We start from the raw sequence: 14,276 nt of genomic DNA, 5'->3' as shown, positions 1-14,276 counted from the left end.
TTCACTGACATTCGTTTGTATCTGTCAGGAGGAGCCTGGAGAGACGGTGTGCAGTGAAAGGAATGGAGTTGCAAAGTGGCTGTGCCCGCTGTGCCAACAAGGGCAGCCTGACAGATTTTCCTTGTCTCTACATCTCACTGAGCAACACAGCGTACTTCCGTCGTGTGTGGACAGACTGCTGGACATTGTAAGTTTGGTATGTGACCATTCGCAATATCTTGCATTCCAAATGTCATAATCGATGGCTTGACTCATTTTAGTTTTTTGTTTTTTTTTAACTGTCATTGCTCTCTAATTACATTGCTTAACCAATAATTGCAGCCAGTGGAAGGAAGAAAGTAAAAGATCTGGGTCCTACAGAGCTAACCTCAGGTGTACAAATTGAAAATGATCCTGTGTTATTAAACAAAACTAAAAGACCTTGCTGCTTCCATTTTTATTAAGCAGAAAAGTTGCAGCCTGACGAATATAATTAAAGCACTTCATTAACTAATCATCACCATGTGTGACGATGTTTCCTGTAAATGCAGGGGCTTTGGCAGTTTAGTAGTCTTGTGTCCATCTACACAATGCCAAGGTGGGAAGACATCAGCAGTGACTTTAGAGAAGCAATTGCTGCTGCCATTTAGTCTTTCAAGGGGTTGTTGGGCCATATCAAAGCAGGTTAAAAGTCATCATTTAGCAGCTACAGATTATTCACAAGTGATATAAAATTTAAGATAGCTCTTATCTTCCCAGGATGGAATGTTTTTGAACCATGGTTGTACTCAAAAAGCATGTTTGTAGTACAACCTTGAGAGATGATGGTTAAATCGCCAGGCTTTAACCCTGGATGCTAGCTCATGCCTTAAAGTCTTAAAAGTATTTAAAATGAAAGCCCTTGGATGTCTTAAATTAATTTTAAAATAAGTTGGCCTTAAATATGTTGGCCAGGGTTCTTACATTTTGTTGTGACAGAGCTATTTAATCATAATCTGTGCAGTTTTCTTTGTTTTCCTCATGGGACTTTACTGTTGCGCAAAACTTGAGTCACATGCAGACATCTTCAATGCTTTGTGTGACTCGAGGTGGTTGCGGCTACAGTAACTAGCTGCTAATATACCTGTGCAAGCTAGCTTAATAGCGAACCAGCAAGAATAGCTAACACGGTGGCAAAGGTAAAGCTAGCTATCTATTATGTTAATTATGGGTAAGTGAAAATTTATTGCCAGTTTTGCTGGACAATGTTTGTCTTAGCTGTTGGCTCATTGCTGTTGCCAACCCATACAATTTATTTATTAGTGATTTTCTTTTGTACATTTCTGTCATGGTAGGTCTTAAATTCCATTCATAATTGGCTTAAAATAGTGTTTAAAAAATCTTTCATTTGAGTTAGTGAAATGTGCGTAAGCCTTTTAACTTGGACTTTAAATTTGTGGCTGAATTTTCTTAATCTTAAGATTACCCTTTGGTTAATGCTTATAACTCACAATTAGCAATGAAATGCTTGTTAAAGTAGTTGTTGGAGACAATTAACTAGAGGAATAAATGATGCAATACAAAGTGTGTTGATACACTAATAGGATTGGCAGTTCTAGGTGAACACAGTTTATTATTAGAACAACAATAGACTAAGTTTTAAAGTGTTTATGGAGACACCACATTGGGAATAATGAGCCACCTCATTAAGTTACAAAAAAAAAAAAAAAACTTTCAAGAAAACACTTATTGTGAAGTGGTGGGGAGACAGCGAGTTTGTATTGGTGGATCTATTAAAGACGGGGTATGCTTTCGGGGTAATTTGCAAATTAAAGACTAGCCAGGCTTGCTATGTGTAATATAACCACACTTGCTTGAGTCACGCCCAAATGTGCTACATAATGACATTCGGCTCATCTGGCAGGAGCTGCTGCAGAGTCAAGTTTGTGATGGGAATTCAGCTGAACGACTCCTTCTCTTTTTACAGGCTGTTTTAAGACAGGCTGCGAGTGGAGCAGAAGAGTGCAAAGGTGTTCAGGAGACCACAGGTGAGTGTTGGGAATACTTACAGTTAGTTAAATCATAAATGGATATGACATAATCATCTATGTGTGCATTTTAAACTAACTGGAATTATTCCCAGACTAGTAAATATGGATCCTGTAGTGCTGTGGAAAGTATTTGCCCATGCATTGGTTTTGCTTTTTTTGCCTCAGTTAAATTTTCAAATGACTATCAATTAAGAAAAAAAACAAAAAACAAACAGCCTCCAGACCAACATACGTGAAAAACAGACTGTTTTTTCCACTCTTGGCCCTTGAAGCAATTGTGAAAGCTGGCATTGAGCCTTTTACTTTGCAATAGTGAAACTCTTCTTGGCAAAATGCATTTAATTCAATCACATTGGAGGGTTTTCAAGAAGATCACCACACCTCTTCTGAATCAATTACAAGTCTAGACTTTGAGTAGACCGCGCCAAAACTTTCTCTAGTGCAAAACCCAATTTCACTTTAGCTTTTGGTGACGATCCGATGCCCAGATATTCTCCTTCAGAATTTGCTCGGGAGCAAAATTCATGGTTCCATCATCTGGGTTTCGTTCAGGTCTTGAAACTAGGTGTTTATTATTTTTAAATGTTTAGAATATGAAATCTAAGAAATGGGGAAAGCAGCAAATTAGCATTGATTTTGTTCATTTATATCCAAAAACATGAAAGTTAAGTCTTTTCTCTTTTTTTTTCCCCTAGATGCTGAATTTTCACAACTGATGTCCACTGAAGAGACCCATTCAGACCCCTGCCAATCTACAGAGTGTTCAGAAGCTAGCCAGACCCTTGCTGACAAAGAGATGGAGGAGGAAAGCATAATGGAACGGGAGGGAGGTGACGCTGAGGCGGTTTTAGAAGAGGAGGGAAACTTACTCCCAGAAGCCAAACTGCAAAATGCAACAGAAAACTCAGAAATACCAGGGCATGAGTGACAAGTCAGTTGGTAAAAACAGCGTTCCAGCTGAAAAAAGCACCCGGTCATTCAAATGCAATGCCTGCTTGGAAAGTTTCTCCAACAGGACTGCCTTGAGTGTTCATTATACCTCTGCATCCCATGTTCAGAGGATGACCTCAGGCGCTGCAAAGCAAGGTGCAGAAGGCTTTACCCAGCCTCCCTCAGTTGCGGGTCTGTCTCGTCCGTACATATCGAACAAGCCCTACCAGTGTGCTGTGTGTCGAGTCTCCTACAATCACGCCATCACCCTTGAGAGCCATATGAAATCTGTTTTGCATCAGACCCGCAGCAGAAAGTGCTGGCATGGTTTCAAACGGTGCAGTACCTGCTGCCAGTTCGAGAAGTAGCAACACCAGCGCTCTGAACCCGGTAGTGACGACCTCTGAAAGCAGAGGCAGCTCCTTGGGTACCACCAGCAACTGTGCTGCTCCTGCGACAGTGATGGTGAGTGGCGCGAAGGATGGAGAGCAGATTGCAGGTTCACAAGTGGCTCCCTCCCTCCTCACGTCCCCGGTGGCCTCAGCTCAGGCAGTCTCTGCCTTTCTCACCCTCCTCACATCAACTCCCAGCACCCTGTCGCATTCCATCCTCCCGTCGCTGTTCGCAGCGGGCGCTGCTCCCGGTACCGCTGCGCCTCAGCTCGTGCCTCAGCCTCACATGGTCATGCCCCTGATCTTAAATGGGCTCCAAGCCCAAACTCAGCAGCATCAAGACAACCAGCAAGGACAGCTCCTTACGCAGTGCGTGCCATTCGTAGGCCTCAACCCAGCCCAGCAAGCCCTACTAACCCAAAGACTTAACAGCTTACAGAACCAGTGGCCCTCATCGGTTGTTTCAGCTCACATGCAGCCCCCTCAGGAAGAGCAAGGGCAAGAGAGGCAGAGCAGCGACGAAAAGTCCTCGAATCAGATCAAGAATGGGGACAACGGGACTTCGGAGAACAGCAAGGGAGACAACCTGAAGGAGAAACTGTTGAGGAATCTGCACAGTGTGCAGACGGAGAAGACAAAGGGAAGGTTGACGGCAATGAGGACAAGGTGAAAGAACATCAAGATAGCACAACAGATGGAGATGGCTCTACAGATCAGTTGAATTCGAAAGGTGATAAAGAAAGTTGCCTGAATCACTCCCGGGCAGGCACAGGCAAGAGCCTCCGCAATAACAACCTCTCGCCTTCAGTTTCTGTAGCCAGCCTCAGTCCAGTGAACTTAGACCTTACACTCAGCCCCGATTCCACCCCTCAGAAATCTCAATCTGGCACCACCCCTTGTGATTCACCAAAATCCAGCCCGAATACCAATGCCTTAACCACCAGCCAAACTAATCTTCGTTGTCACGCCGTAGAGGCCAATCATTTAGACCTTCCTGTACTGTCAGAGTTCCAGTCCGAGGTTCTGTGGGCATTCTTTGAGTCCCGTAGTGAGGCGGATGCTGCAAGTCCTCCTCATGAGGACTGTGAAGCACTAGGTAGAGAGGTGGGGCTTTCAGAAGAGGAAGTGCGGAGGATGGTTGAGCCACGCCCGGCAGACAAAGCAGAGACGGAGAGCAGAGCTAAAACACATGGATAGATTTGCAAAACACAGTCAAGGATCTGATAACGACTATGACGACGAGGAAAACTCTCTCATTATCGCAGAAGGTGACGACGATCCTGAAGCTTCAAGTAGTCAGGTCATGGATTTGTCTGGCACAAGAGAGAAATGCAAGAGGAGGGACACAGGAAGGGAGAGACGTGGAGACTCCGCTCTAACGTCCGACTCAGAAACCGAAATGTACACTTCTGTCATCGTTTCTGATGAGGAAAGCCAAAACGAATTGCTACAGAGAAGGTCCTGAAAGTCCTGCTAAGGACGAAGCACAGCGGGAGATGCACAGCGACAAGGGCACAGCTGGAGGAAAGGTGCTGCGCTCCACAACTGTGTTCCTCTCTGATGCAGAGGACGAGTACGAAGATGACGAGGGTGGAGGAGCTCAGAGGGCTAAGAAGAAAAAGCGTAAAGGCGATTTTGAGCGAGATGAGGTGGAGTCAAAGAAGGAAAGACAGGACCCGGATGTGGATCTGGAGTTGGAGGCTCAAGGGGATCCTCCGAATGCGCAATCCACAGCGATGGACCATACTGAGATTTCCCCCGGTGCTCTACACTCTGTCCCTTTGTCCATTTCCCCATTTTCTACACAGTTCCTCAGCCCTTATGTTCTCTCCCTTGCTCCCTCAATGGCAAGCGATGGAAGCAAATTATCGGTATTTTCAAACTCCCCAACAATCTCTCGCTTTCCTGGCTCTTTACTCTCGCAGACTCTCTCCTCCCACAACCAAACCTCTCACTACCTGTCCAACGGAGATGATTCCGAATCTGCGCTGGATCTCAGCATAGGGAAAAACAACTCCAAGTATACTTCGTCCTCCTCATCTGTCGACAAAATATCTGTACAGAAGGGACAGCTGTTGGACGGACTTGGCCTCCGCCCCACATCCAAAGGCATGGTGGTTGTCCAGGTTAAACCAGAATCCGGGACTGCTGTGCCTTCATCCAATAGCCCAATAAATCTGGTCAACTGCAGCCACATGACAAAGTCGAACATTTATATGAGGGCAGATAACAGGACAAACACCACTTTTGTGAAAGTGGAGAGAGACCGGGAGAAAGAGACTGAGCTGCAAGAGAGGAAGTCCAAAGGAAAAAGGTATCGGGACATGCGCCGCTCAAGGACCATCATTCAAGCTGAACAGCTTGACATTCTGTATGGCTGCTATTTCAAAGACCCTAATCCCGGGAAGCACGAGTTTGAACAGATCGCCGAGTGGGTTCATCTTCCAAAAAAGGTCGTTCAGATCTGGTTCCAGAACATGAGGGCAAGGGAAAGGAAAGGCGAGGTCCGGTTCATCAGCGACGGCACTTTGGCTGCTGTTGGAAAACCTCTCATCAAATTCACATGGCCTCTTTCTAAACCCATATTCTCAAACAAGACTGCTACACATAACACCGGGGGCATCCCAGCTACTCCAATTGTTCGGACACTTATTAAGACGGACAAAGAGCCGGAAAAAGAGCCGGCAAAAGCGGCCTTAGTGAAGAAAGTGATCCCAGTTCCCATCAAGCCCAAGGAGGTAGCTAACCCCACCGCAGGGTCTCCTGTGAGCAGCAGCGTTACTGCAGTGCCAAAGACCAAGCTTGAAGCCAGCAGCAATGTCAGTATGTTGAAAGTTGCATCCAAAGTCCCTACCCCCGTCCTCTTTCCCCCACCCAAGGAACCAGTTCCAATTGCCCCACGGCCCATCCAGAAACAAGAAGAGGAGAGTGAAGAAGAAAAAACCGACGAGGAAAAAGAGGATGACAGTGAAATGTTGATCAGACCGGGCATGGCTAACCGCATGGTACCGAAGCTGGCCACAACTCCCATTAATAACAGGCCTCCAGTCTCCACTCTAGTGCCACCAAAACAAAACGGTCTCAACTACTGGACCCCCAAAGTCCCCATAAAGATCAACACTCTGTCAAGAGAACAACTGGCGCTTCCAACACACACGCCGCCTCGTACCATCCCCCCTCCTCCCACTCCTAGCATCGCACCGGTCAGCCCAAACACACCCGGTTCCGCCAAAGCGGGGAGCCCGTCCACACCGATGATCGTGAAATCCAGTCCGACGGAAAGCAGCTTTCTGTCCCACTCCGCCAGCCGCAGGCCACGCACCCACCTGTCCTGCCTTCAGCTGTCCATCTTGCAGTCATGCTATGAAACCTGTGCCCACCCCAATGCTATGGAGTGCGAAGCGATCGGCACAGAGCTCAACTTGCCTCTCAAGGTGGTGCAGATCTGGTTCCAGAATACCAGAGCCAAGGAGAAGCGCTGGAGGCTGCAGCAGGAAAAAATGGTACGTTCCCAGCTTGACATATTTGTCTAGTTGCTGCTTTCCTGTATTACTCTGTTTTTAAGACCAACAAAAAAGATAAATATTTTTGGGTTAGCAGTTATTGCTCCTCCTGCAGCAATAATCTTAACAAAAATGGGTGTTTTGATGTGAAACTGTAGTATTCTGGTCAGAACATAAATTTTTGGTTTTTGGTCCTTTTTATAATATTTCTTCCCCTCTTCAGTAAATATGTAAAAACTTAAAGTTTCTCTAATCCACATAGGATCTGAATATAGTGCTGTGAGAAAGTGTTACCTCTTTTACAATCTTTACTGTTTTAGATCATTGTACAATTTTTAAGATTTGGTGAAGATAACATGAATAAAAATAAAATGCAATTCTCAAATTATGATTTTATTTATTATGGTAAAATAAAAAGCTTTTTAAGGCAATTTGAACATCTGTGTAAAATTCAGTGGTCTCTCAATAGATTCACTAGTGCCAATATTGCCACGTGAATTAATCTTGAATGTGGAGTCTGGCCCACTTTTTGTATTTTAGCTACAATACAAAATACAGCTACAATATGATGGACTGATCCTGCCAAATTTGACAAAATTTTTTTAGAAAGAAATAAATGGCTTGATAAAGTAATATGCTAAATATTGCATTGAAAAATATTAACTTCCCCAACTTAACTGATTTATACAGTGCAACATTATTTCTATTTTTTTTTATCTGCCCATTCTTTTTATTTTTAATGCAATTTATTTTAATTACTGTCACATTTTATTTCATACATTTTTTCCCCTAATTTTTTTATCATTTTTATTTACTGTCCCTTTTTTTTATATATCATGCAGTGATTTATTTTCTCCTGTAATATTTTCTCTTTATATTTTCTACCCTCTTTTCTCCTTTGCTTATTCACTGAGTCTTGTTTTCCTCATATTCATTCTTTTTTCTTTTTGTAGGAAAGTAATGCGACAGTAAATTTAAAAATAATAATAATTAGAAACAATATAATAAAATAATGAAATAAATGAATCTAATAAAACAGGACTGGAAATAAAACGGGAAATTAAATACTGGTTATTTGAAATCAATACTATTGAAAATAGTTGTTGCGCAGTAAACTAATAAGTTAGCATTTTTTGGGGGGCAGCGGGGTTGCCATATTTGGTACATTAATCAAGACATTAATAATATTTATAATATTTTTTGCCAATTTTGGCAGGATCCATCCTCCATACTTTGCAAATAGTTTGTAAAAGATCATGCCAAAGCATTTCAATAAGATCGAACTCCAAACTTTGACTAAACCACTCAAAAAAAATAATAAATTATTTTTTGTAGCAATTTAGAAGTAAACTTGCTGGTGCGCTGTATAATCAAACTGCTTGTGCCCTTCAGGTCCCGAATTGATAGCTGAACAATCAATCATCTTCAGGATTTTCTAGTACAGAGCAGAATGCATGATCTCATCAATTACAGCAGCTAGACCAGGTGTTGAATCAGCAAAGCGCCACCAGCCTATCAAACACCTTCCAAAAAAAATTCCTCTTTTGTCCAGAGAATATATAATAACTCTTGAGGATCATCAAAATGCTTTTCAGCACATGGGGAGAAGGGCCTGTTTTATCAGCAGCTTCGGTGTTCCCTGGGGAGCCAAGTCTCTAAATGTTGACTCATTAATAAGGACCATAAGTGAGATTTGTAGGCCTGGAGATGTTCTGTGTCTTGTGAACTTCTGGGTGAGTCATCCATGTTCTCCTGGTGTAATTTGATAGGTTGGCCACTCCTGGGAACGTTTACCACTGGGCCACGATATCTTCATTTGTAGATAATGGCTCCAACTATAGCTGGCTAGAGACCTAGAGTGTTAGAAATGACCTTGAAATCCTATCCAGACTGTTGCTTTTCAGGGAGTATTTTAATCTGTTCATGAATTTCTGAAGATCCAGACATGGTGTGTTGCTTTTCAAGATATTTTAGCCTACATCATGCTGTTGGACAGGGTGTGTTTAACTGATCTCTTGATTCTACAAGTCTGGTAATAAGGCCTTGGTGGGGATACTGAAATTGACCAAAAACATGACCAACTGAACCCAATCCAGGATTAAACAAAGGACTCAACTGTAATTCCACAGAAAATGCCAAGTTAATTTGGATCTCTCTTTTTCCTTAATAAACCTAGACATCACAGATCCCCAATCTCAAATCCCCAAGATTTGAGGTTGGGGATTTCCAAAAGCTTAATGTTGGCCGCTTTATTCATTCTACAATTTCCCATGTCTGTTTGGGTTCATTTTCATATTGGACCACCTAGATGATTCTAAGTGCCTTTTCACACCTGATATTCGGTTCGATTGGGGACTAAAAATTGCAACATTTGTTTACAATTGCGGCTAATGTGGTTTCCTTAATAACTGCACTGTGACAAAAGATTTAAACCTTTTGAAAAACACCTGTCCCCCCCACCACCCAGGTTTCTGTGGTTCTGCACCAAGAAACACTGAAGGAAACGACACATAAACCTCTGAAGTAGACACTGAGCACAACTTCCAGTGTCACAAAATCTTAAGAGAGGTGGATGTTTTGGTCCACTTTGAAGATACAGATTATCTTTGGTGAAAGACCACGAGCCACTTCTCCTACAAGCACTAGACACCAGTAGGATAACGCTTGGCATTCACATATGTGTTCACTTCAACTCAACCGAGTCCTAGGTTTTTAGATGGACCAGAGTATCCCAGTTTGGTTCGCATCAGAGTTCGATTGTGCATTCACACCTCCCCAAATGAACCAGACTTTCTAGGCAAACAGACTAGAGTTTGATTAAAGTAGACGAAACAACGCTGGTGTGAATGCAACCTATGTAGTTTGATTGCAGTAGCAATTTCTGATACTTTCTTAAAATGTTAATGAGTCTTTTTCTATCTCTCTCTTTGTCTCCCTTGACCAACTGCAGTACCCCCTGTCAGATGGGAAAGTGGACACCAGCTCGGGAAGCTATCTTCACTACAGCGCCCTGAAAGCCAATCGGCCCATCCTTCCCAAGCCCGTTCAGCTAACGATCACCGAACCCGCGGCCTCTCCAGTGCCGGGCCAGCCCGCTCCAAAGGAAACCCTGACGGGCCACTGCGACGCCTGCAATGTCTCCTTCGAGTCGCGGGCCGCCGCCAGGGCCCACGTCTTCTCCCCACATCACCTGGCCACTTTGAGAACCACTAACTTTGGCCAACCCACGGCCCTGGTCAGTAAGAACAGCTCGCAGGGTCCTCTCTCCACCGCTGTGACCAGCCCAGGAGCTGGCTCCGAAGGGGAGATCGTCATCGAGTTGCCACCCTCGACGGCCACCAGCAACAGTTAAAAAGACTCAGATCAGGCATGGTCTGCACATTGACAATTGTTGGACCCGTTTGGGCTTCTCAGATTTTAATAAACACATTTGAGCACTAATCCTCTAAAGGTAATCTTTCGCTACGCCTCCCTCCACCCCACTCCCCACTTTTTCTCCGCTCCTCTTTGCTCGACCGTCACTTGGCCTGACATGAACTGAGCAGACTCTCTTCCCATGCTGCTTGTCACTATATCAGCTGATTTCCTGATGAGTGTGCGAACCCACTAAAGGTCTCCTTGACCTTTTCACACCGTACCGCAACAATTTCTGATCCTGACCCTGTGGTTATGTACTGATTTACTTCCTATAATTTGTAAAGGCACTCAACTCACAATGCTTGAGCTGTTCTATCCTAAAGACTGATACAAGTGTTTATACTTTTTGGCAGTGGCCACGGTGAGCCCATAAACACTTTTTTTGAGGTGACATGATGTACTCACATAAATAACTGCCTGGTTTTTTTTTTGTTTTTTTTCTATTTTTCCCCCCCCCTTGTGGAGTTGTGTTTTTTGTTTTCCCCTCATGCCAACTTTTCACCTCTTCTCTGGCAAAGATTGCTTAGATATCACACAACTGGACTGAGCTGTTGGGAGAGGAGAAAATAGCTGGTCAATAGCCAGCTTTTTGGTTGCTACAAGAATTATTCGTCTTCTCATTTGGGATTTAAAAGAGGTACTATAGAGAGAGAGAGAGTGAGTAGGGCTGCAAACTTGTCCACAATAACATGCTCATAGTTTCATGACAATCTAAAAAATAAAAAAAAAGACTGAGCTAAAAGGTTTTTAAGAAAGTAGAATCTGTGGCATACCGCACTTTGACATTTTACATTGTTTGAGATGTTTTTAAGCATTCTGATGCAGGTGTCTTTTTATGGAAAGATGCATTAATGCATGTTGGATGCCTTAATATAAATCACGTGAAATGAATTTGTTTGGTTTTTTTTGTTTATTTCTTTTGCTAATCAGTTGTAATATGCTTTGGTTGTGAGCGTAATATACAAAAAAAAAAAAAAAAAAAGACTTGTCAATGAAGAGCTTTTTTTTTTTTTCCAAACTTTTTATACCCATTCAAGGGGATATGTCTCTTTGAATGTCACAGCCGATATTCTATGAGTTGAGAAATCCTGCCTGTAAATCTTTCAGCGTTTTCTTTGCCAAGAACTGTAATTGCTTTTATTTTATTTTTGTTGTTTTTTTTTACATTAAATTCTGTTTTTGTTTTGTTTTTGTTGGTCAATTTTACATCCCCCCCCCCTAAATGTTTGTGTGTCTCATTTTTGGAATGTGACTCTTCAGACTTGCTTGGGAAATCTAAATGTTTTACACCTCCTGTTGGTGTGTTAGTAATATGGCAGCCTTAAAAGGAAACCCCAACAGGGGAGCTTTGTAAATTGATTTCAACTCTATTTGGCACTAAGACTCAGACTGATTTCCCAATTTTTTTTCCTTGTTTTTGTTGTCTTTTTGAATACTGTAAAAGTTTTTTTTTTGTTTTTTTTTTTTAAATACTCATTTTATTCTCTTGAGTGTTTGTTCAACGACAGGAAGCAATTACAACTGGCAAAACATTTTTATTTAGGTCAAAAGCCAATCCAGTCAGATTGAGAAAGCAGGCCTTCTTCCCCCCTCATTTTTTTGGGTCCGTTTCAAAGCAGAAAGTGATCCTGGTCATGTATGTGCTGTGAAATATTATACTCTTGAAACCCACGACGACGGAGACAGTCGGGTATTATTGGTATCATCTGGTTTATGGGTACTCAAACCTAGGAAATAAATTAGGAAACTGAAAATGTATTCACTGAGAGCTAATAAGATGGTGCTGTGTTGAAGGACACAAACTAAAGATGTTTTCCTTCGGTTTAAGTTGTATATTAATGTTACTATTAATAGTTTTAACAAAAAAAAAAAATGCAAAACTAAAACCTGAACTTTTTGTAAAGAAATATATTAAAAAAAAACAACTGATATTCCAAAGTAATCCTCACTTTGCTTTCTGTCATTCAGAAACCAAAAAGCAATCTTTAGGTCGACAGAGAGCAGGAGAGGTCCTAATGCAAACTGTAAAAAAAAAAAAAAAAAACAACAAAAAAAAGGACATCCCACAGCTTGACACTTGCACTAGTCCACCATTTTTGCACAAGCTACAGACATGCGAGACGAATGCAGCCATCGCTGCAGCGGTGTTACAAAGACGGGAACGATGTCCTTTTAACTATGAGTAATAATTTGTACTTCTGTTGGAAACTGTATCTTGTGTGTAAAGCAAGGACTAGTGTGCTCCAACCTCAAGACTGGGATTACACACACACACATATGCGCACACACACAGACACGGTGTTGCACTGTCCAAACTAGACGTTTTTATGGAGATCTGCTTTATGTTCCCTTATGTTTCATTGTCACTTTTGATTATCACTATTGTTAGATCTGTACTACTACTTATACAATTTATTATTACTACTCATCACTGTTTGTTTTTTTTTTTTTGTTTGTTTTATTCTTACAGATTCATAATGGGTTTCAATGCCACCGCTCTGCTCAGAAAGAGTATGGTATTCCTATGAATATTGAACAATAATAGTGGCAGTGTTGTTATGACTTGTTAGATTTTATGATTAAGCTTAATTTTCCTCCTCACCTTGTACCTGCCTTTGTGTTTGGTCTCCATTATGCTTTCTTTGTTATACAGAAAAACAAATAAAACCAGTTGAACAACAAAGCGCATAAAGTTGGTCTGATTTCATCAAACCTACTGCTGAAAAGATAACCGTAGTACATGTACTGTTAGATTAATACAGTAGGAGATGCTTATTTGCATACATGCTGTTTGGAATATATTTTGTAATGCAAATATATATGTTAGTTGAATTTTTCATACAGATCTCGCAAATTGTCCAGGTTTCCTCTGGGGAAACCAGAGTGGGCCATTTTAAACGGGTAAAAAAAAAAAAAAAATTCTGGTAAACATGCTAAAATGTTTTGTTTTCAAAAGTGACATATTTAGAATAGCTTTTATTTTAGTGTACAGAAAATATTCAGCGTGCTAAATGTTAGTCTCGAAACGTTAATAACTTCAGAGCAAAATAGTTTGACCTCTTCCTGCCCAGCGGTCACTATCGTGGCCAGTTATTTAACAGCTGCTTTCTAGCGTGTGGGTGTTGATTGTATTCATTCATTGGACTCGAGTGCGTCACTCCGTAAACCTGCCACCTACTGGGCAAACGTTGTAACTTCAAGAAATGAAAAGATTCATAAAATAACACGTGGTGGTCCCCATGTAGTCGGACAAATGCTGAGCACTGGACGAAATATTTACCAGTACAGTATGAGATCATTATCAGTAAAAGCAACAATAACAATAATTAAAAAAATAAATAATATCAGTAACATAAAAACCGCTAAGAACCAATCTAATTGTCAAAATTGAGAAAGATCAGCATATATTATGGGATTATGTTACAATTAATCGCCTTTATTAACGGGGACACCCTGTGTCACTGGCTATATTTTACGCAAGCATTTTTCATCACTGGGACTATAATCTTGAAAGTAGCTGTAACACCTGCAGTCAAAAAATGAGTTTATCACACAGCAGTGTATTGTTTGTGTTGCTAAAACCTTTTTTTTTTTTTTTGTAATTAGTGATATCCTGATATTCCTTTTATGAAGGGCAAAAACTAAGATGTTTTATGGATGTTTATGTAATTCTAAAAGAATGCTGGTTCAGAGATATATGCTTAGGCTTACCATGGAAGCAAAAATGCATGCTTATGATTTTCTTGGAGTATAAAAAGTAAGGTAATGGACAATAATTTTCTTTTGCTTCAAAAAAATTGTGTAATTTGTGTGGCTGATCAGATCAAGCTGTGTATACCTAGTTTTACAGAAGTAATGAGGACGATTAAACATCAACAATTTCAAATGTTGTCAATAACATCATTTCCTGTCAGAAATAAAATGCTTTTAATCCAAATCATTTAACGAAAAACTAGTAGGTTTTTGTCAAAACACGTTTGTTTCCTGCAAAAGGTTTCCATGTTTATTTGAACTAAAATAGCATA

The 14,276-nt window shown here is 41.4% G+C and overlaps 1 protein-coding gene across 1 annotated transcript; it reads left to right on the top strand.

Annotated features, from left to right (window-relative positions):
• Nucleotides 1–4,731: 4,731 nt before the first annotated feature.
• On the top strand, nt 4,732–12,934 carry zfhx2 (zinc finger homeobox 2). The gene is made up of 2 exons (XM_032550861.1): nt 4,732–6,834; nt 9,785–12,934. Exons 1-2 carry the CDS (start codon nt 4,756–4,758, stop codon nt 10,184–10,186), a joined length of 2,481 nt encoding a protein of 826 aa, XP_032406752.1. The 5' UTR covers nt 4,732–4,755; the 3' UTR covers nt 10,187–12,934.
• Nucleotides 12,935–14,276: the final 1,342 nt, after the last annotated feature.

Source organism: Xiphophorus hellerii, chromosome 21, assembly GCF_003331165.1.
Source record: "Xiphophorus hellerii strain 12219 chromosome 21, Xiphophorus_hellerii-4.1, whole genome shotgun sequence".
Taxonomy (NCBI): domain Eukaryota; kingdom Metazoa; phylum Chordata; class Actinopteri; order Cyprinodontiformes; family Poeciliidae; genus Xiphophorus; species Xiphophorus hellerii.
Note: the sequence above shows the minus strand (reverse complement) of the source record. Positions and strands in the feature narration are given on the sequence as shown.

Bases quoted from the DNA above. Each gene is read 5' to 3' on its own strand.
- zfhx2 (XM_032550861.1), top strand. From the start codon at position 4,756: ATGAGGAAAGCCAAAACGAATTGCTACAGAGAAGGTCCTGAAAGTCCT. The intron at 6,835-9,784 runs GTACGTTCCCAG...GACCAACTGCAG, and splicing joins GGCTGCAGCAGGAAAAAATG to TACCCCCTGTCAGATGGGAA.